The sequence below is a fragment of the Ursus americanus genome, chromosome 32 (assembly GCF_024610735.1).
Source record: "Ursus americanus isolate L20-20 chromosome 32, mUrsAme1.1.p, whole genome shotgun sequence".
Classification (NCBI taxonomy): domain Eukaryota; kingdom Metazoa; phylum Chordata; class Mammalia; order Carnivora; family Ursidae; genus Ursus; species Ursus americanus.
The window spans coordinates 6,561,306-6,585,238 of NC_142158.1; the positions used below are offsets into that span (position 1 = coordinate 6,561,306).

Here is a 23,933-nt window from a genome sequence, read left to right on the forward strand (position 1 = left end):
ATCTGCTCATCAGTCAATGTTTATGAAGCACCTACTTCTTATAGCCTAAGATATTAAAAGAAAAGTCCTTATTGTCAAAGAATTCGCAGTTTGGTAAAGAGAAGGTCATGTAAACAAACAAGTCCAATAAATTATAATAGCTGTTATAGCATAATTCTGTATAGTGTATAATGTAGACACAAACGCAGGAGGAGAAATTTTAATGGTAGCAGCATATTGACCAGAAAAGGATTCATAGGCAGGACGGTACATGAGCGAAATCTTAAAAAATGTACAGGGGGATCCTTTATGGCTTAGGTTTATATGGATGTGTGTGGGTGCCTGTGAGTGTGTGTACATGTGTGAGCGCATGTGTGTACGGAACAGCAAGCAGCCCTCCTGATCCCGAGATCCTGCAGGTCATGGAGCGCCTTGTACGTCAGACATCCTGTGGGTACCAGGGAGCGGCTACCAAAGCTAATAATGTGAGGGGACCTGCCTTTGATGGAAGTCTCCATTTCTCAAATCAACTATTTCCTTGGCTTAGGAAAGAAAGATGTTATGTTCTAACCTTCCATACGTCATTTTTTTAATACAGAAAACTTTTGTGTTCATCCACTCATCAGTCAGTATTTGTCTTCCTTTATAAAGCAATGGATTGGTGAGAATAACATCTCAAACTCAATTCACTGTATTCTGGTTTGGGAACTGCTCACTGAAGGATGTCAGAGAATCCAATGGAAAGCTTTGAAGGCTGGCTGTCAATATTCAGTGAGAATATCTTCCCAGCCAGCCAGCCAAATGTGGCCATGCCCTGGGTGGCCAGGGCGTCCTTACCACTTCAGTCGGTCGGTAGTATTTGAGATCCACAGTCACGTGAACTTTGCCGGTCTCTTTACATCTGCCCACTTCATTTTCATTCTTGCCTTCCCACCTGTAAAGCAGATAAACACTTAATCAGCCTCTAATTGCTCGGGAGCATTTGCCATGTGGTAGTCCCTCGGGATGGCTCAGCCTTCTCCCTGCAGGAGTGTATAAGGTCATTAACTACAGGAATACAAGCTGACGTGTAACCATGTTATCGGGGCAACACTGACTTGCAAAGCCTTTCCAGATCTGTTTCGAAAGTGCAGGCTTTTTTTTCTTTCTTTTTAAGGAAATCATGATGGGTTCAGAAATAAGACTTTAGAAATGAACCGATTAGCCAGAATAAGGAATTGGGCAACCTTCAGGGATTTCAAAGATCTGTACTTCTTTAGACTATTCTTGATCAATTATTATGAATTAATTAATGTCTTCTGTGTCCCCTCTATTTTTTTTAAAAAAAAATTTGTAGTGATGCTTTAGGCATATTTATTGTAACTTCAATGCATTCCAGTTTGGAATGAGTTTCACACCCTAAATTAACCATTCGTTTCATCTTTGTATTATATATAAGTTCCCTTGCTCTACCCAGTCAGCAGTAGGCCTCATTTTTAAATCTCAGATGATTAAACCTCCAAAAAGTACACAAGTGGTTTATTGCCTGCTAAGAGAGTGTGTATTAGCATCTCCAATTCAGCTACAATCTTCTTTGGACTTATGTTTTTCTTCCTTAAACATCCACAGTTGGAAACAGTACCCACCTCAAGTCTATATGGTGCATCGTGCAGCATATACTCATAAGCTTCAAGACCAGCTTGCTGGGATTCCATTGTATGTTCTCATTTTTAAAGAAATGAAGGTACTGGTTTAATGTAAGCCTCTGTATTTCTACAATCTAATATCCAAACAACACATGATATTATACAATTAAAATTATTTTTACAAATGAAACTTTTCAGGAAAGAAAGAAAAGAAATTACGAAGTAATGTTTGACTTCAATGCTTATTTTCAGAACTGGTTTGCTTTATCAGTTGGAGATGAATCCTGTGACAACAGGACAATTTTGTGTGCTCCCTGGATCAGAGACACAGTGGGGATCAAAGGAAAGAACAGAGCATTAAATTAGTTACTTGACTGTGTCATTCACATGTGTTATTGAAGTTGAACATTAACTGTTGATCATGGTTATATTTTGGACATAGGTTGGGTATTAGAGATATAAACTACCTTTAGAATTTAGAAGCTTTATTCCCCAACAATCATCTGAATGTTCTATCCTCAGTTTACTTTCTTATAGCAGAGGGATAATATTTCATCGTGGGAAAAAGTCAGTTTAGAAGTGCACTGAATTTGCCAATGGACTCAAGGCAAATACGAAGAACATCCCTTAATGCACAGAGAATTATAGTGTATGTTGAACAATGTGAAACTGCACAACTGGCATTTTTCTATGGCTTTTATACTAATTAGTTGCCTCAAAAAGGGGTGTTTGGTAATTTACTTATTTGGTTTAATTTCTTACTATTGATTAGACTAATTTGGTAGGATCAGAGCTATGTTTTTGGAAAATTCACCTGAAAATGGTATGTGGATGATTTAGAGTACACAGACTAAAAATACTGTAAAATGAGAAAACCTAAAGTGATAAACCCTGCACATCTCTTTTAAAAAAAGATTTACTTATTTATTTTTTGGAGAGAGAGAGCAAGAGAGCAAGAGGGCTCATGTGCGCAAGAGCAGGTGGGGGGCAGAGGGAGAGAGAGAATCTCCAGCAGACTCCCGGTTGAACGAGGAGCTCCACGGGTGGCTCGATCTCACGACCCTGAGATCATGACCTGAGCCAAAACCAAGAGTCGGATGCCTAACTGACTGTACCACCTAGGCGCCCCATCCCTGTATATCTCTTAAGGAAAAGACCAGATCTTGGCAAATATCTACAGTAAGGGAAAATAACTGATAAAATCATTATTTTTTTAAAAAATTACCTAATTCCAAAGTTAATGGTTTACGTGAGCCTTCTCTTTGGTTAGGCTTTCAGTAAGTGAAAGGATATTTGTACCTCATAAGCATGTTTTCATTTTTTGTCCCATTTTATACTCACAAAGAGAAACCAGTTCAGCATATGTCTTCCTGACAGTATCTCGCACGAAGCCAAAAGGGTTAACAAAATTACTGCTCAGAGTTTTGCTGCTTTCCCCCAAGGCAGCTAGGTATGTAATCTATCACGGGTCACGCTGACTCACGTGCACACATACATATTGGTAACACTGTCCTTCTTACTGATAAATCTGCTCAGATGTCACAAACTGGAGAACTGGAGATTCGAATCTATTTTTAATTGTTTTTTTTGAAACCACACATGGACACACACATATTTCAGTTGCTAAAGGGCTGGGAAAGACCTGGAGAGCTTTCCCTGACTGGGGAGGGAACATGGGAGGCAGGAAGGGAATGAGGCAGAGCCAGCTGTGTCTCCAGAGCAGGGGCTGACAAACTGTTTCTGTGAAGAACCAGAAAGTAAATATTTGAGGCTTTACAGATCACATACAGTCTCCGCTACATATTCCTCCCTTTTCTCCTCCCCCTTCTGTTTTCTTCGTCCTCCTTTTCCTCTTCATCATCATCATTTTTTTTTTTAAACTACCCTTTAAAACTGTAAAAACATCCTTACAGGACAGTAGAAAACGGGTGGGGCTTTGGCCTGTAGGCCATAGGTTGCTCACCCCTGCTTTAGGGGATGAGTAACAGTATATCCTGACCCTCAGCTAAAAGAAAGCATTTAATTCCCGTTCATACCAACAGGTTGCATTGCTGGACCCCTTGAATTTTCCTGTTCACTACTGATCCCCTTTGACTGCTCTGCAGCCATATGCTAACATCTGGGATTGGTAAAGAGTAGTTGAAATGGGAAAAGACTGATGGAAGGAATCTGCAAGTTAGATTTGAGTTTGATGCCACTTGGGCACCTGTGGGTGTGATTTGTGGGCACACAGGCCTTTGTGGCCTCTGTCTGAATTCCATCTGCTGGGCGGTCATCTTGCAAACGCTGTCTACAGTCCAAACCATCTCTAGGGGCATGGCATTGCCCCTACAATTAATCTACTCACATTGAATAATCAGCTGTAACCAGGAAATGGCTCAAAGCAGAACGGAGTTGGCAAAAACCACTTTGCAATTTCCACTAGGTTTGCATGAGGGCAGTAAGCAAAAGTTTCGGCCAAGGGCCAAAAAACATTCAGTTACAACAATACATAAAACACTTGTATTAACAAGTAAAAGGTAACAGCTAACATGTCCTAACAAGCAATGTTGTGACTCAAAGCAGAGCTGGGATGTTAAGAAAGGAAGGTGCCTCAACAGGGAATTGAGGATTCAGCTAATTAACAGGAATTGTTACCCATCAATTTAGATCAGCAGCTCTCTGAGCAGAGGCCCTGCATAATTCAATTTTTAAAATACATTGTTGGCTCCTTATAAGCATTAAATTGCAATAGAAAGCATTCAAGAATAACGGAATCAAGCCCAATAAGGCAAGATGAGGTGTTATTAAAATCTACTCAACTAGGAATTCCTTTAACGAACAACAAAAGCAAAGTAAGCTGCGTTAAGTTTAGGAGATAGAGCCAAAGTAAGGGAGGGGACGATGCACTCCTTGTAGCAACCTGAGTATCACCAAAGCGCTCAGGCATTATTTTTAAAACTACTATTTTATTAGGACATAGATATGGAAATCGGAGGTTGCCAGAGGCTACAGTTTAGAAAATGACATAAAGTCATCCTAGAAGAATTATTAGGTTCTGGATAAAGGTGGCGGTTTGTACAGTTTTGCTCCTTCCCCAGGCCCCTTTCAGAAAAGGAATAAACTCACAAGGGCTAAAAGAACAAGAAAGAGACAAGAGAAACCAAATTCTGGAAGCTGGAAAGCCAGATGGATGAGTGTTAAAGGACTTAGCAGAAGCCCTAGAAAACAGACTCCCAAGCCAGCAGTGGGGAAGCTGAGAATGAACCCAATTTACACTTGCAGAAGCCCTCAGATGTCAGGAAGTGAGGGCGGATTACGACTTTCCCTGAGAAGCAGTGTGTTGCCCAGTCCCCTCCCAGATTCCACATCACTTGGCAACTGCCTCACCCTCCCTGGAGAACAACGTCCCAGGACTGAAGGTCACTGGGCTTGCGAAGGGTGGGGTCACCATGCTGAAAAGAAGGAAAAATTCAGGGAAGTATGTGTGCTGAATGCTGAGACTCCTCGGCGCTCTGGCAGTCAGGCATATCTCCTTCCAGGCAGGAGACTAGGACTCTTCTCTGGGCATCAGAGATTCTCCAACTAAATGATCCCGTCAGGTCTCCCTATAGTGACACAGTCAAAAACTCTAACCATGTTCTCAAAAAACTCCCAAATAGCCTTTCAGGCTCCCACTTTTTTTTTTTTTTTTTTTTTTTTACTTTTTAAATTTGAAGAGCTAACACAATTTATTATCTATCATCTATCTATCTATCTATCTATCTATCTATCTATCTATCTATTTCTTTTAGTTTTTAGGGGTAGAATTTAGTGATTTATCAGTTGCAAATAACACCAGTGCTCATTACATCAAGTGCCCTCCTTAATGCCCATCACCCAATTACTCCAACCCCCACCCACCTCCCTTCTAGCAACCCTCAGTCTGTTTTCTAGTTAAGAGTCTCTTATGGTTTGCCTCCCTCTCTGTTTTCCTCTTATTTTCTTTTTTCCTTCCTTTCCCCTATGTTCATCTGTTTTGTTTATTAAGTTCCACATATGCATGAAATCATATGGCATTTGTCTTTCTCCAACTGACTTATTTCACTTTGCATAATACCCTCTAGTTCTATCCATGTTGTTGCAAATGGTAACATTTCATTCTTTTTGATAGCTGAGTAATATTCCCCCACCCCCCGAATTTGTCTTTATCCATTCATCTTTCAATGGACATCTGGGTTCTTTCCATAGTTTGTCTATTGTGGACATTGTTGCTATAAACATTGGGGTGCATGTGCCCCTTTGAATCACTATGTTTGTATCCTTTGGATAAATACCTAGCAGTGTAATTGCTGGGTTGTAGGGTAGCTCTATTTTTAACTTTTTGAGGAACCTCCATACTGTTTTCTAGAGCAATTGCACTAGTTTGCATTCCCACCAACAGTATAAGAGGGTTCCCCTTTTTCCGTATCCTCGCCAACATCCGTTGTTTCCTGTGTTGTTAATTTTAGCCATTCTGATCCATGTGAGGTGGCATCTCATTGTGGTTTTGATTTCTATTTCCCTGATGCCAAGTGATGTGGAGCATTTTTTCATGTGTCTGTTGGCCATTTGTATGTCTTCTTTGGAGAGAAGTCTGTTCATGTCTTCTGCCCATTTCTTGACTGGATTATTTGTTCTTTGGGTGTTGAGTTTGGTAAGTTCTTCATAGATTTTGGATACTAGCCCTTTATCTGATAAGACATTTGCAAATTTCTTTTCTTATTCTGTAGGTTGCCTTTTAGTTTTGTTGACTGTTTCCTTTGCCATGTAAAAGCTTTTAATCTTGATGAAGTCCCAATAGTTCATTTTTTGCTTTTGTTTCTCTTGCCTCTGGAAATGTGTCTAGCAAGAAGTTGCTGCGGCAGAGGTCACAGAGGTTGCTATCTGTGTTCTCCTCTAGGATTCTGATGGATTCCTGTCTCACATTTAGGTCTTTCATCCATTTTGAGTTTATTTTTGTGTATGGTGTAAGAAAGTGGTCCAGTTTCATTCTTCTCCATGTGGCTGTCCAATTTTCCCAACACCATTTGTTGAAAAGACTGTCTTTTTTCCATTGGACATTCTTTCCTGTTTTGTTGAAGATTAGTTGACCACAGAGTTGAGGGTCCATTTTTGGGTTCTATTGTGTCTGTTTTGTGCCAGTACCATGCTGTCTTGATGACCACAGCTTTGTAATAGAGCTTGAAGTCCATAATTGTGATGTCTCTGGCTTTGGTTTTCTTTTCCAACATTATTTTGGTTATTTGGGATCTTTTTTGGTTCCATACAAATTTTAGAATTGTTTGCTCCAGCTCTGTGAAAAATGCTGATGGTATTTCGATAGGGATTGCACTGAATGTGTAGATTGTTTTGGGTAGCATAGACATTTTAACAATATTTGTTCTTCCAATCCATGAGCATGGAATGTTTTTCCATTTCTTTGTGTCATCTTAAATTTCTTTTATAAGTGTTCTATAGTTTTCAGAGTACAGATCTTACACCTCTTTGGTTAGGTTTATTCCTAGGTATCTTATGGCTGGATTGATTCCTTGATTTCTCTTTCTTCTGCTTCATTGTTAATGTATAGAAATGCAGCTGACTTCTGTGCATTGATTTTATATCCTGCGACTTTGTTGAATTTCTGTATCAGTTCTAGCAATTTTTTGGTGAAGTCTTTTGGGTTTTCTCCATAGAGTATCATGTCATCTGTGAAGAGTGGAAGTTTGACTTCTTTGCTGATTTGGATGCCTTTCATTTCTTTTTGTTGTCTGATTGCTGAGGCCGGGACTTCCAGTACTATGTTGAACAACAGTGTAGGCCGCCGCTTTTAAACATGAGCAGAAGACCAAGGACCAGATAGATGTGTGAGGAAAACCACATTTTTGAATGAGAAATCATAACAAATGAATTGAAAAACAGCAACTTGGGGGAAATAGAACAAAAGGGAAGGGTAATTAAAAAATAAAACAAAACAGACAAAAACTCACATATTCCACCATTAATATCTTCAGAGATAAGAAAATCTTATCTCATGTAACAAAGACTATGTATGTAACATAAGATACTATGATACTATGTAACAACTTAAGATACTATGATACTCTGTAACAAAGGACAATCTGGAAAAAAGAAAAGAGATTTAAGAAATTCTTTTTGAAAGAATATGAAAAGTTAAAAATTCAAGAGAAGATTTTAGAGATAAATTGAGGAAATCTCTCAGAAAGCAGAGCAAAAAGATGGGGATATTAAAAACTAGAAGGAAGATAAGAAAATCAGAAGATGGCCTCAAGAGGTCAGTATAATAGGATTTCCAGAAAAAGTACAGGAAAAAATGAAGCAGAGCAGAGCAGATAATTAAGTTAAATCAAGAAAATTGATCAGAGCAGAAGAACATGCATTTCCAGACTGAAAGGGCCCAACAGAGTGCCCAAATAATGGATGGGACCCATGTCTCATGAAATTTCAGAAGATTAGGACAAAGAGAAAGACTGATAGACTTCGAGAGAGAACACACAGGGAGAGGGAGTCAGAATGGCCCTCAGCCTCCCACAGTACCTGTGGGAGGTACTGTGGCAACAGAGCAAGGCCTTCACAATTCTGAGGGAAAAGTATTTCCAACCGGTAGATCTGAGGACAGAATAAAGGTATTTTCAGATATACTTGGTCAAAAATATTTGCTTTCCATGTACTAGTCTTAGGAAACTAATTAAGATTTTGCTCCATCACACCAAGGAGTTTCTAAAACGATGCCAGGAAATAGAGGACCCAACTCAAGAGAGTGGCTGAGAGAACCCTCCCAGACGAGCATGAAGGCAGATCACAGAATGCCAACCCTCCACCAGTCTAGATGGGATCAGGTGGGAAGGTTCCAGAGGTCCTGTTACAGGAAGACATAACTAAGGGAATAACCCACAGGCCCGAACGCCTTCGAAGGTGATTTAGACAGCTGGGCAAGGTCTGGGGTAAACTTAGTGGTAAATACATAGAAAATAAAGCAAATGAAGATAAATGAAAATTATTAGCTTTCTGGTAAACAAATGGCAATTGTACAGAAAAGAAAAAGTAATTGTGGTTTTACTGGAAAGAACACCATGGATCAATCATGATAACATAACACTGAATATTAAGCTAGACCCAAATTAAAATATAATAATAGAATATTCAGAGAATGGAGAAATAGGGCAAGGGGAAGACAAGAAAAGAAAACCCTCATTTTGAAGAAGAGGAGGTCAATAGTAACAACTAGAAGGGGATAAAAATCAAGAACCAGCAATAAAAACATGTTGCTTTGAAACATGAAGGTAAATGCCAAAGTAACCAGGTAAAAGAGTACAATAGAGTGCAACAGGATTTCCAGAAAGAGAACAGAAAAACACAGAGCAGGGCAAATACTGTTTTGAGGTAAATCAAGACAATTTCCCAGAGCAGAAGAGTATACATTTCCAGATGGAAAGCACCCAAAGAACGGCCCAAACGGTGGGTAGAAATAGCTGTGAAAATGGGGAAGCAGGGGTAGAGGGTGGGAGATTGCTGGGGTTTGTGACAATTCCCGTGCAATGATGAAAATTTAAATTATGTGCTGGTGTAACTGGAAAAAAGAAACCCCAACAAGGAAGGGAAAAAAATCATTTCAAACGTGAGTTTACAAACAGTGGACTCTGACTGACCAAGGCCATCCCCAGCCGCTCCCTCTCCATGGCCTGCTGACCTCTGCCCACCCTCCTCCCCTGCTGACCCAATGCTTTCTCCACATCTCCTCCCTTCTGCCTTCTCAACAACTGGAGGAGTTGATGTTGTGCAGCCCTCGACTCCCCAGCTCCTAACTAATCCACAGAGGAAAACACTCGTGCGGCAGGTAGGTCAAGTGTGCAAAGAATGAGGAGGAGCCATCAGGGAACAGGCAGGCAAACTGTAGAGCGAATTGTAGACAAACTGTAGAACTGAGGGAAGAGGGGTGTTTGCCAAGGGAAGGAGAGCGCATCAAAATGCCAGACAATGGGGAGATGTCAAGAATTGGAGAACTGAAACAGGTCCATTGGATTTAGTACCATGCAGGTCCCTGCGGATGGTAGAAAGAGCTGCTTTGATGGTGTGATGGGGCAGAAGGTGGACTGAGGTGCGGTAGAGGGAAGGGAGGGAAGGAAAGAGGTGGTGAGAAGAGGCAACTCTTGGTACCTTTTGATAGAGCAGGGAAAAGAAAGGAAGAACAGTGCCTGAAGGGAATTCATGTTTGCAGGCATGCATTTTTTAAAAATGTAAGGATTCGAGAATGTCCAGATGTTGGTGGGAAGGATCTATGAAGGAAAGCTGAAGCGAGAGAAGGGAGAGAGAACGGATAGCTTCTTGAGGAGGCAAGAGGGCTGAAGCCCAAGGCCAGGGGAAGGGACTGTTCCCGGAAAGGAGAAAGAGGAGATGGGTTCATGGAACAGGAGAGGAAGACAGAGTATAATTTTTATGTTCAGGGCACCATTGTTTTAATCACAAAATCCCCTCTAATTTCTAGAAGACAACACTAGTGTAAAGGTTGTACCATGTGCGTATGAGAACTTACGTGGTGCATAGAAAGACGACATTGCTATTGAAATGCAGACTCCATTCATGCTCAGTCTTATTCCATTTTATTTATATTAATAATGATAATTGTTATTAAATGAGGAGGTTCCAGCTATTACATGCCGTTAATGAATAATCCACTACACCAAAAAGTGTAAAATTTAAATCCATTACACAGCCATTCCTGTTGCTTGTTAGAGTAACAACTACCTTTATTTTGTGCTTTCCATATCATGAGCCTCTCGTGAATGCCAGTGGATGAACCCCCACACCGAGAGTTAGGCAGGCACTATAATCTGCAGTTTATATGTGGAGAGAAAGGAGTTTAGGGCGCTGGACAATTTCAGGAAGGCCATCAGACGACACTTCTATCTCACACAGTTGGAATAAGCAGAATGGGTGTGGTGCCCTCTTTAAAGGTCACTGTCATTTTCCTGGGGATGCCCCTCCCAGACGTTATTACCAGTAAGAGTTGTTGATTGGTCAATGTTTTCCTTGCTTTCTTCTCTTTATCAGTATTACTGAGAGACTTATATTGTACTTTCAAAGTGTCTTTCCTTATGCTTTATCTTTAAGAAATCACGTTGGTATGATTAACTCAATGAGAAAAAGCTTTGTGTGGTCATCATGTCTGATGAGGGTAGCTGAGAGATCAAACAGGAAAAAGCCCAGAGATTGTTCTTCTCAGCTGTGAAAATGGCAGTGAAGGGAAGTTCAAATGTGCAGCTAGTTTTTAAGTGAGCCTTGGTGTTTCTATGCTATCTTTGCATGGATTGCTAACCAGGCTCTAAACTACCTGCTTTATTTTTATTTATTTTAACTTCGCTGGGGGCGTCCTGTCTACCCTCAAAGACTGTAGGTGGAGTTTCTTCTGTTTCACAGGAGTAAGCAGAATGAATGGAGGTCTTACTAAGGGGCTGTGGTGGGAAGGTACAATTTAAGGACGGCGGCTTGAGTTCTGTATGAATCCCAGCCATAGCTCAGGGCCTCCGTCATCTGTACCTCCTCTATTCGCCCAACCGTATCTATCCATCTCCTCTCCTTCCACCTCCTATCAATCTTTGCTGAACACCTATTAAGTGCCTACTAAGAGCACCTACTGAGCTAAGCCAGGTGTGAAAGACACAGGTATGAGTAAGCTAGATGGTCTTTGTCATGAAGGGGCTTAAAGTCTCGTGGCCACTACAACATAGTGTATAAATGATGGTAGAAGGTAGCGTGCTATTAGAGGACCGGGAGAGCACCTAGCAAGACTTGGTTGAACGTAGGATGCTAGGCTAGGGAGGATGTCTAAGCTAAGACCTAGAGAATGAGTGGGAAGTGCAGTGAAGCAGAGGGAATAGTAGGTGTGAGTATCTCTCAATATGCCCCAATGCGGTCAGGCTGGTCCAACCCAGTTTATCAGCTTGCCCATCGCCCACATACAATTTACTAACTCCTGCCTTCGTGCCTTTTCTCATGCCATTCCACCCACTTGGAATGCTTTCCCTCTTCTTAACTACCGTCCATATCTCCCACTTTGGCCAAGAGCCTGCTTAAATCCACCTTTCTGCAGACATTGCTCCAATTGTGATCCTGGTGATATTACTTCAGTACTGATACTTTAAATTTGCACAATACCAACATCTATTTGTGTATATTTGTAAATAACATGTTCTTATTGTCAGGCAATTAAAGCCTACACTATTCAAAGGCAAGGAAATGTCTTCTGATTCTCTGAGATGTGTTTCACTTTGAGAGTAAAATAAAGGAAATGAGCGCATTTATTAGGTATCTGCTATGTCTTAGGAACTATGCTGGTTAGGTAACTTACGGAGGAAGCAGTGATTTTGAGGAGCGCCTTATAGCAGATGCATCAGTCACAGGGGTACAAGATTCACACCCGAACCTCCATCCACTGGCCTTCCACTCTTTACAGGCCTCCTCACCCTCATCCTCAAGGCCCAGGGGCCAGAAATCCCACCCACCAGGGAACAATTCTCAATTAGGGGAAGAATATGCATGAGCACAAAATGACTTGTTATCTCAGCCAGGAGGATTTTGGAAATGGGTTTCTTTTTAAATGTATAGCAATCTTTGCCCGTTGCTGTTTTTACTCAAAATGTAGACAGAGTGCCACAAACTATGATAAATATTTCCATTGGCAGAAACATCTTTTTCCCCCCAGCACAGATGGTGGTGGCTCACGTTTGCAGGCTATTCTTAGAACCCTCTTCTCAAAATTTAAGAAGATTAATGACAGAAAATTAGTCAAGACAAGGATTTGTCTGTTTGGCTTATGCTAGTAGCGCTTTAGTTGTAGGAGAAAAGTGCTTCCTTTTCACATTACTATTACACGTAGTAATAAGTTGTTGGGAAGTGAAAAGCAAACTATCACACTAAAAACAACCCCAACAACGCACCCTCCTCCAAATAAACAAACACCCTGTAATATTCTTGGAAGAACACATTTGTTGTCATAAGGGCCCCTTGTCAATACAAGTGACCAAATGGGAACTTAATTGCCCAACACACTACCTTAAATTTTATCAGGATCGCACTTGGTACCGATCTGTTCCTGAGTGTCTTCTACTCACCCACACTGAAGTGGATGTGCTATTTTCTAATAAATTCAAAGTAAAGCTCACTCAAATGATATTAAAGACACAAGAGTAAATATTGGTACCAAGATGGCATACAGACAGCAACATATTTTCCAAGCTTTTTCAGTGAAAATTACAAGACAATTTCAAAAACAATCACAGAATTGGAAAGTGACAACAGATCTTAAAATAGCTAGAGTGAGAACACTCCAGATGCCGATTGGTGTGTCTGATATGACAGTCGTGGAATAATGAGGTTAAAGAAAAAGTTCCGTTTAGAGAAAATATTCGTAACTTTCCCTTGAGCACACCAAGCACAGCAGGTAAAAACTGCGAGAGGGCAGGAAGTTTTCTACCCTAACTGACGGCACCACTAGTCAAGCTCTCCCTCACTTTCTATAGCCAGTTGTTCACCAAATGCTGCTGATTCTGTCTTCCTCAGGTCAGCCCGTACGCTCCATCCCTACACCTTGTGCACAGTAAGGTCCTTATCATCCCTCCTTCGTAACTCCTGGGGGTAAGAACCATAGGGGCTTCTCTATAGCTGTCACCACCATGAGAGACTGACCCACGATGAACTTAACTTCGGGAAGTCAGGGCGATAAGGAGTGTTCTTGGAAGGCTTTTCTGGACAAGCTGGCTTTTGGATATCCATTTGGGCTCAGGTAAGAAGGTACCATAGAGCAACCTACTGCAGGCCAGCTGCTGTCAGCACTGAGGACAATGGTGACTGAGACAGATGCCCGGCCGGTCTCATTCGCTTACAACTGCAGATCCAAAGGACAGGAGGTGTCAAGGAACTGTGAGTGGTGCTACAGGTTAGGCGGGATTTGCTCCTAGTGACAGAGCTTAGAAACAAAACCGCAGCCAGTGAAGATTATCCTTTAAAGAGCCTTCAAATCTTGCTTTTTTCATCAGAACTTGGGCTCTTGAGAGCTCAAAAGCCAACATTTAACTTCTTTTGCTCTCTTGGCATTTTGGTTGGGGCTTCCCTTTCACAGAGGCATGCGGGCCTGGGTCTGGTTTTGTGAGCTGTTTGCTTATGATGTGGCCCCACTGTTAGCATGCAACGATCACATTTCAGAGTACTTTTGAAGGACAGAAACAAGTAGGAGGAAAAGTGCAATATAAAGAAAGGTCTTTTGAGTCAGAAAATACTCAGTTTACACCTTGGCTCTACCCCTTACTTAGCTGTGTAACCTTCAGAGGTTACTTAACTTCAGTGTGCCTCAGTTTCCTTCTCAGTGAAAACAGTGCCCCCAGCCCTGGAATTAAACTGAATAAGTGGGCAGCTCATAGCACACCTTTGGGCTCATACTAAATGATCGTTAAATGCTATGTGAACAGGTTGTTTTTGTCTGCTTAGCACCACTTTCTGCCTTTCTTCTAGAAATATCCCCCTGTTGGGGAAGACTTTGATCCTCTCTCCATTAGACCAGGGATTTCTATGGGGCTGCCAAGCACAGAATTCTCTCTCCCTAACAACAGGACAGGAACTAGGAACTGGCCCCATATTCTGGCTTCTGTGAATGGTCTAGAGGTTACCATGGGCCCAATGGTGCCAGCAAGAATCCTTCCTCAGGAGTTTTCCACATGGATAACTATCAAAAAGGTTCTATTCCTCATTCACTGTGTTAGTCTATATCCCCAGAAATGCTCTCAGTGACGTCCTCTGTCCTGGGGAAATGCTGAGGGAATGAAGGCAGCATTCTAAGAAGCAGAGAGAGCTCTGATAGACTACCAAGTCCTGGACCCGGGTGTCTCCAAGGCTATTCTGAGTTCGGTTTCACTTCCTTAAAAACAACAAAAAAAAATTCTGACTACTAAAAATGCTCATTCACTTGTCTCTCCTTCCCAGTATAAATACTGTTATTATATTTAAGGCTTTATTAGTATGAATATTTCACACACACACACAAGAATTTATTTTATATCATCCTTCATAACTTTTGGAGCTCAATAGAACACCCCTAAAAACAAAATGTTTGATTCCTTGAGAAAACGTGAGCACAAAGTGCACATATGTTTACAGACCAAGATGCTAAGTTGCCTCCACCGTAGAGTGGAGGATACTGATTTCTTCTGAAGTACACATTTTAATAAAGCCTTTGGAGGGCTGTTTAAAAGCAACATGAATTCCATATTTAAAAAGTGTAGAAAACCCCTCAATCCCAATATAAGTAATCCACAATACAATCTTAAATCCACAAAAGAATATGGAGAAAACTGAGGGCATAAAAATAATCTAGATCACTAAATTACATTGCAAAGGTACAGTTTTAATTTTTGTTTAAATTTTCAACTTGCAGCACTGTATTTAAAACAAAAAAGACCATATCTTTGCCCACACCTTAATTTCTCTAATTAATGTTAGTTTCCTGCAAAATGTTTTTTTCTGGAAAATAAATTTATAAGTCAGATAGCTTAAGGAAGGAAGAAAACGTAAGTGAATGGAAAATGATTTATACAAAGTAATTCAAATTAAAATTTTTTTGCCCTATATATTACAATTCAGAAACAAAATTACCTTAAGAATACCACAAACAGGACATTGGTCATAGGTTTATGGACTTTCCCAGTCTTGGGATTTAAGCAATGTCAAATGTTTTAAAATGTAAAATGTTACAGGAAAGCATGTTACATTTTCCAAAAAGATAAGCTCCTGGACATTTCTCCAATTTTCAGGTTATTTTTGACAGATTGCTATTATAACATTTTTGAAGTAAGCAAACTACTTTATAAAGTAAATGATTAGTTCATTTGTAAGAACTTGATTTATCAAGAACTGGTGGGACTGCGTACCAAATGATTAATAGATAAACCAAAGTTCCTTAGGCTCTGAGGTAACTTGTATTACAAAAGCGTAGCATCTCATCTCATATCAGGTATTGGTTTAGTCAGGGTAGGACCAGAAGCAATTTCCAGAAACTTTGGCTTAATCTTTGGAGGTTCCAGTCATCTCTTGGTCTACCTCTTTCAAGCCATATGAAAGAAAAGAGATGTGTATGACTTCTGGGTTTTAGATAATTTTTCATCTTGTCTTAGCGCATTCCTGAATTTATTAGTGGCAGAAATGAGAACTCTTTTTACCTCAATTTATCAGATGATAAATTCAATCCAATTGCAATTAAATTCAACTGGCACTTAAGCGATCCTATGAATACTGGAGATGAGAGAGACAGGATGGAAAAAGAAGGAACAAAGCAGTTGCAGGAGCTCACTGAACCATTCTCATGGAAAGCCCTGGAATTTAAGTCTTTTCATTTTTTAAGCAAGTACTCCTTCCCCCCTCTAAAAAAAAAAACCAAAAACCAAAAACCAAAAACCAAAAAACAACCCCCTAAAGTCAAATCCCCCAATTTCCAAAAATTATTTTTCCATAATTGACTCATTAAAATGTTGATTTCTTTACCAAATGTCTGATACTACCCCGGGCGGAATGAAAGGCGCAGAAGGGAACTAGAATTAGGTTCCGCCCTGAAGGAGCCCACTGGCGAGCCTACAGGGAAGGCAGAGTCACAGAGGACTAAAAACAAGGCAGAAAGTGATAAGGGACTGGACTCAATGATTGTCAGGTTCATGTCAAACCCGAGATGCCATAATTCTCTCAGGCTTTGCTACTCAAAGTGTGCTCTGTGGACCAGCAGCACGCGCATCACTTGGGATCGTGTTAGAGATTCAGAATCTCAGGCCCTGCCCGGACCTACTGATTCCAAATCTGCATTTAAAAGAACTCCAAGCGATTCACAGAACGCTAAAGTTTGAGAACCTCTGCTCTACAGGAGACAGATGCAGCAAAAAGGTTCTGATAATTCTGATAAATGACCCATTACTTCTCAGAGGGGTTCAGGAGTGAGAGACGAAGAGATGTCTCATTGCGTCCATAACGTCTATCCACCTACAGGTGTGCAAGTGTGTTCTTGCTCCTGCGGTGGCCTTTCTCTGCTGAGGGTCAGCACTCGGTTCGGTCTGGCCACACAACATGAAACATTTCTTGTCTCCACACATACAATCAGTTGTCTAATGTTACTGTTTCCACATTTTATTTATCCCTTGTTTTCACTGTTGACAAATGTTTTCAATCAATTACCCTTTTATTAATCACAATACTTACACAGAGTGTTGGAAGCATCAGGTACTGTTTTAGGGACTTCATATATATTTAACCCATTTATTCTTTACCCCATCCCTGTGAGGTAGGTACTCTTATTATCCCCATTTTACAGTTGGGAAAATGGAGACACAGGGATGATAAATGACTCTCTGGAAGTTTCGGGTCTGGGATTCAAGCTCATGAGATGTGGCACTGGGACTGTGCTTTTACACACAACAGCATGCCACACTCTGTACACATAAGGATGAGTGTCTTAGGAATGAAAGCGAGCAAGTCTGAAAGAAATTAAAACAGCATCCTTGGGAGAAAGAGGTCTGTACCCCCGAAGGGTCTCGAAAAGCATGTTTCCCCAAATTATAATAAAACTATGAGTTACTGAGGTACAGTACTATCCCTGGCCTTCCCAGCTTTGTTCAGATCTCAGTGTGTTTTCTTTGCTCCTTTCTGCCCGGTTTCTGACTGTGTGGACACGGTTCCCAAGAAGGACTTGCTGGCCTGTCAAAGCTCACAGCTGCAGCGGGGACTCTGAAGCCCAAGGAGCGGCCTTGGCCCTAGCACATGAAATTGCCTGTGGCTTCCCAGCTCTTCTTCCAGCTGAGATCGGTATGCTGATGCATGGGGCCCAAAGAAGATCCAGAGGAAGGAAATTGAAAAAAAACAAACAATAGAACATAACCTGCAGACAGCATTCACAAAGCCATCATGATTTTATTATCTAGCCCTGAGAAGGAATTTTATATTTTCAGACAAACTATGAAGAATACGCATTGTAAGCATTCTGTTCCCACAACTCCAGTGCTATGACACAGAAAGACCTGAAGCAGGTACTGGGCACTGGGCAGGTAAGTGCTGCCAATGTGATGTGTGGCCACCCAGAAGACTCTTATGAAAGCGACAAAGCCAGGTCTTCAGTTCATCTAGAATGATTAGCACCTCACATCAATCTCTCTTTTTCGGAAGAATTTGGAAAAAGCTTTTTATTTTACCAAAATGTTATATACCACTCAGATGCAATTTTTAATATATCACTAAAAGCTTGATTTGTGGTTAGTCTGCCTTTTGAAACAAAATGAAGGCCACTGCCTGAAATTTGAAATAGATTTTAGTGAAACTGACTCAACTGCTTCACTGGGCCTTCTTGGAGAAACTGCCAATGGCAAGTACTACTTCCGAAGACGGGAAGGAGTCAGACATAACAGGTATCTGTTATTCAGGTTTGAATGACAGAAGAACATTTCCCAGTGGGTAATCCATAGAACTCTTGTTTGTGTAAGCTTTTAATATAAACTTAAAAATTAAGCTTGGAAAATGCCGGGTTAAACAAAGTTAAACAGTTTTTTTACTGGCAATTCTCCAAGGGGGGTTATAATATCCAGTATTTTCTAAATGAACTAGACATGGAATGCTTTCATCGACATCTCCCGGACTAGCATCCTACTTTGTGAGAGACTGTGCTAGGTCAGAAAATAGGCATTCAGCTCATGGGAGTACAGGTCAGAGAATGGCCTGGTGACTGAAAACAACATTATCTCCAAGATGGGAGAATGGCCAAGTTTCATCCACTTTTCAAAAGATAGTCTTCTTTGGGGACTCATTTGTAATACTACCCCTAATTTAAAAAAATGTGTGTAAGGTGACTTCTCACTAAAAAAGGATATAAGTTCCTCACAGACAATTTGGATACAGAGCAATATATACAGTAGAATCTCAAAGCTGTCCATAATTCCACAAGGTAGAAACTGCCATTGTTAAATTTTTGGTGTGTTTTCTTCTAATCTTTTGTAGGCATAGTTTTAGGGAGTTTAGATCATACAACAGACCTAAACTTGTATCTTTTAAAAAAAATTTTTTTTATTATGTCATGTTAGTCACCATACAGTACATCCTTAGTTTTTGATGTAGTGTTCCATGATTCATTGTTTGCATATAACACCCAGTGCTCCATGCAATACGTTGCCCTCCTTAATACTATCACTGGCCTAGCCCAATCTCCCATCCCCCTCTCCTCTGAAACTCTCAGTTTGTTTCCCAGAGTCCATAGCCTCTCGTGTATCTTTTTTTTTTTTAAACTTAACATTGTCATAATCATACTTCATGTTATTCAAAATTCTCTTAAGCATTATTTTTAATAGTGTGATAACACTTGATTAAATTCACTTAAATATTCCTTGATGATGGGCTCTTAAAGTTCCTTGTTTTCTATTCCTTTTATTAAAAAATCAACTATATTGAGGTATAATTTACAAATACTAAAATGTCTAACAAGTGTATAGTTTGATGAGTTTTGAAAAATGCATACATTCACGCAACCACCACTACAGTCAAGATACGAGACATTTCTACCACCTCAAAAATTACCAGTTGTTTATTCCAGTCATCACCCCAAATTCAGCCCATCATACTCAAGCAACCACTGATTGGCTATCAGTCCAAATTATTCTTTCCTAGAATATCATATAAATAGAATTATACAGTATGTACTCTTTTGAGGCTCACTTTTTTCACTAAGCAGTTATGCTTAGATTTTAAAACCATTGGATTTTAAGATTCATCCTAGTATTCCACTGTACAGATACATAACATTTGTTTATTCATTTACTCATTGAATGTTAGGGAAGGCAATGTTTTATTAGGAATAAAGCCGTTATACATATTCATGTATAAGTCTCTATGTGGATATACATTTTCATTTTTCTTTGGTAAATGTCTAGGAAAATTCCTGGTCATATGATAAATATAGATTTGATTTTATAAGAAAGCCTAACTATTTTTCAAAGTGGTTGTACCATTTATACTTTCATCACTAATGTATGAGAGCCCTAGCTGTTTCAACATCCTCATCAATACTTGGGCATTGTAGTCATTCTAATGGGGGTGTAGTGGTGTTACACTGTGCTTGTAATGAGCATTTCCCAGTTGACTAGTCTTGTTGAGCATCTTTTCATGTGCTAAATAGCTATTTGTATATTTTCTTGTGTGAAGTTATGTTCAGATATTGGACCCATTTTTTAATTGAGTCATTTGCCTTATTTTTGAATTACAGGCGATCTTTGCATATCCAGATAGAAGTCCTTTGTCTGATATTAAGTATTACACTTATTTTCTCCCAGACCATGCTTGCCTTTTCATTTTCTTAATGGTTGCTTCCAAAGAGCAGAAGTTTTTAATTGTGATATTCAGTTTGTCATTTTTTTCCGTTTATGGCTCTTGCTTTTGGTGTCCTAAGAAATCCTTGGCTTCGCCCCAAATTGGTATAAACATTCACTGCAAACACACACAGAAACCAAAAAGCCATAAAGAATAACAGACTGCATTACACGAATATGTAAAATTTTTGCTACTTGAAAGGCACTGTTGAGAGATGGAAAAGGCAGTCATGGACTGAGAGAATATACTTGCAAAAACTCTTATAACTCAACCTAGTAGAAAAACAACTTAAGATATCTTTGCCTACCTCGAAGTTGCAAAGCCTTTCCCCTATGTTTTCATCTAATGGTTTTTTAGTTTTTAGTAACTCTTACATTTATATCTATAATCCTTTTTCAATTAATTTCTGTGTGGTGTGATTTATGGATTGGGTTTCACTCCTTACCCCCATATGGTATGGCTATTCATGATTTTAGCACTATTTGTTAAAAAGACTATCCTTCCCCCAATTAATTACTTTGACATCTTTGTAAAAATTCAATTGGTGGTACAAGTGTTAGTCTTGGGCTTTATATTCTGTTCATTCTGTTCATTGATCTATAAATTTATCCTTATGTCAATATCATGCAGGTTAAGTTTAAAAAGAAGTTTGATATTCTTTTTCAAAATGATTCTAGATCCTTTACAGTTCCATATAAATTTTAGAATCAGCCTGCCAATTTTTACCAAAAATGACTGTGATTTTGATTGGGACCTCACTGAATCTATAGATTGATTTGAAGAGAATCTACATCTTATCAACATTCAGTTCTCTCTAATCCAAGAACACAGTATATCCCTCTATTCATTTAGCTATTTTGGTTTCTCTCATGTTTTTTTCAGGTTGCAGTGTGCAGATCTTTCATATATTTTACTAAATTCATTTCTAAGTATTTCATGTTTTTCTGATTCTATTTTAAGTGGTATTATTGTTTTTTAAAAAATTCAGTTTTCAATTGTTCATTGGCAGTACATAGAAATAAAACTGATTTTTATGCATAGATTTTGTATCTTGTGACATTGCTAAATACACCTATTAGTTTTAGTAGTTGTTTCAATGGTAGAACGCTCAAAAGTTTTATATGTACTCCATCATGCTATCAGTGAATAAAGACAGATACACTTCTTTCTTTCATTTATTTTTCTTCTTTTATTTTTGGCTAGGCTCTTCAAGACAATTTGAAAAGGAATAATTAAAGGAGACATCCTTGCCTTGATCCTGATTTTTAGGAGAAAAGCATTCAGTCTGTCAACATTAATTGTGGGGTTTTCTCAGAGGCTATTTATCAACTTGAGGAAATTTCCTTCAGTTCCTGGTGTGTCGAAAGTTTTTTTTCTTTAGTAATAAACAGTCATTGAATTTTTTTCAAATGCTTTTTCTGCAACTATTGAAAAAAATTACATGGTTTCTCTCTTCTGTTTTTTAAAATATAGTGAATTACACTGATTTTTAAATGTTAAACTCCTTTTGCATTCCTAGGATAAATCCCACTTGGTCATGGTTTATCAACTTCTTATATATTGCTTATTTGGTAATATTTTCTTAATGATTTTTTGTTTCTATGTTCATGTGGAATACTAGTCTGTACACTTCCTTTCTTGTAAACAGTTTTTGTTGTTAGTATCAGGGTAATGTTGGACTCATAAAATGAATTAGGAAGTATTCTCTCTTCTAAGTAGTTTATAGGAAGGGTATTATTTTCTTCCTTAAATGCTTGAAATTCAAGTTCTCTAACAGAGATAGAAGCAAGATTTCTATTTTTTCTTGAGTCAGTTTTGGCAATGTTGTGTCTTTTACAGAATTTGTCCGCTTCCTCTATTTTGAAAAAGTCACTGGCAAAGGTTGTTCATAATATATCCTTATTATTCTGTTAATATCTACAGGATCTGTAGTGATGTTCCTTCTTTTATTTCTAATATATATACTTTGTGTCCTCTTTTCTTCCCCCTGATCAGACTGGATAAAAGGTTTATCCAGTTAGGGATTGCACTGATCTTCTCCACTGTTTTTCTGCTTTCTATCTCATCAGTCTCTGTTCTTACATTTATAATTTCTTCTTTCTGTTTGCTTTGGGTTTAATTTGCTCTTCTTCTGGCTTCTTACAATGGAACCTTCTTCTTATGATAGATAATTAGTTTGGAATCTTCTCCTTTCTTTCTTTCTTTTTTCTTTCTTTCTTTCTTTCTTTCTTTCTTTCTTTCTTTCTTTCTTTCTTTCTTTCTTTCTTTCTTTCTTTCTTTCAATTAGTGTTCAAAGCCACAAACTTCTCTTTAAGCATTGCTTTACCTGGATCCCACAGATTTTGGCATGCTGTTCCCATTTTCATTTAGTTGAAAATATATTCTAATTTCCCTTGTGATTTCTTCTTTAGCCTGTGAGTTATTTAGAAATGTGTTGTTTACGGGGATGTACTGTATGGTGACTAACATAATATAATAAAAAATCATTAAAAAAAAAAGAAATGTGTTGTTTAGTTTCCAAATGTTTGGGGATCTTTAATATTTTTTTGTTATTAATTTCTAATTGAATTCCATTTTGGTCACAAAACATATTCTTGCAATTTTAATACTTTAAAATTTATGAACTTCTCTTATGGCACTGAATATGGTCTATCCTGGTGAATGTTACAAGTGCAATTGCATATATATGTATTCAGCTGCTCTGGGCTAGGTGGGTGGTATGTTCTACAAATGTCAATTTGGCCAAGTAGATTTATTATGTTGTTCTGGTCTTTTCTATCCTCAAAGATTTTCTGTTTACTTGTTCTGTCAATTATGGAGAGAAGAGTGTTGAAGTACTTAAATATAAGGTTTGTCTATTTTTCCTCAGTTCTGTCAGTATTTTGAACTAATGGTAACAGGGTATATACATTTAAAATTGTATGTCTTCATGATGAATTGATCCCTTTAAAATTATGAAATGACTCCTTCCTTCTAATTAAATGAAGTCTAATTTGTCACATATAGATACAGCCACTCCAGGTCTCTTATGATCAGTGTTTGCATTTTTTCTCTTTTCATCTTTTTACTTTTAACCTATATGTTTATATTTAATGTGTGTCTCTTGTAGATGGCATATTCCTTTTTTATCAAGTGCAACTAATCTCCCTTTAGAGCATTTAATGGATGCAATCATCAATACAGTTACTATTTGTTTTATATTTGTCCCATCTGTTACTTGTTCCCATTGTCTCTTCTCCTTCTTTCTTTTAGACTAAACACTTCTTAGGATTACATTTTAAATCCACTATCGCCTTATTGCTATTTTTTATTTTGTTTTTAGTAGTTTTCTCTGTAGTTCGTAGTATGCACTTCAATTTACTGCAGCCTATCTCTGAATAATTTTATATCAATTTGCATTTAGCTCAAGAATCTTACAAACAATATAATAATGAAATGCTTCCATTATGCTCCACACTTTATGCTCTGTTGTCATACAAATTTATGCATATTAGAAACTTCATAATATATTATGATTTTTACTTTCAACGAATTGCTTTTTAAAGAAATTTTAAAATGTTTTATGTTTTCCCACATATTTACTGTTTCTTTTGATCTTCACTTCCTAGAGATCCATGCTTTGAACTAGTATCATTTTCCTTTTGTCTAAATGTCTGCTAACAATATATTATTTCAGCCTTGTTTGTCTGAAAATAGTCTTTAATTCACCTCCATATTTGAAACAGTTTCTCTGGGTATAGAATTCTAGGTTGTAGGTTTCTTTCAGCAATTTAAAGATGTTACTCCATTGTCTTTTGTCTTCCATAGTTTCTGATAACAAAACTTTCCTTTATTTCTCCCTCTGTAAATAATTCTCTTTTTTCTCTGGCTGCCTTTTAAGATTTTCTCTTTAGCATTTATTTTCAGTAATTTGACTATGATGTATCCTGATGAAATTTTCTTTGTGTTAATCCT

At 38.6% G+C, this 23,933-nt stretch overlaps 1 protein-coding gene across 2 annotated transcripts in view; it reads right to left on the bottom strand.

The window, feature by feature from the left end:
- The window catches only part of GMDS (GDP-mannose 4,6-dehydratase), a 596,023-nt gene that overhangs the window by 92,601 nt on the left and 479,489 nt on the right, over positions 1-23,933 (bottom strand). For both annotated transcript variants that reach the window (XM_087858114.1, XM_045811502.2), the window contains one exon: positions 817-913. In XM_087858114.1, coding sequence (XP_087714240.1) covers positions 817-913 — 97 coding nt within the window. The remainder of the gene's footprint in view (positions 1-816; positions 914-23,933) is intronic.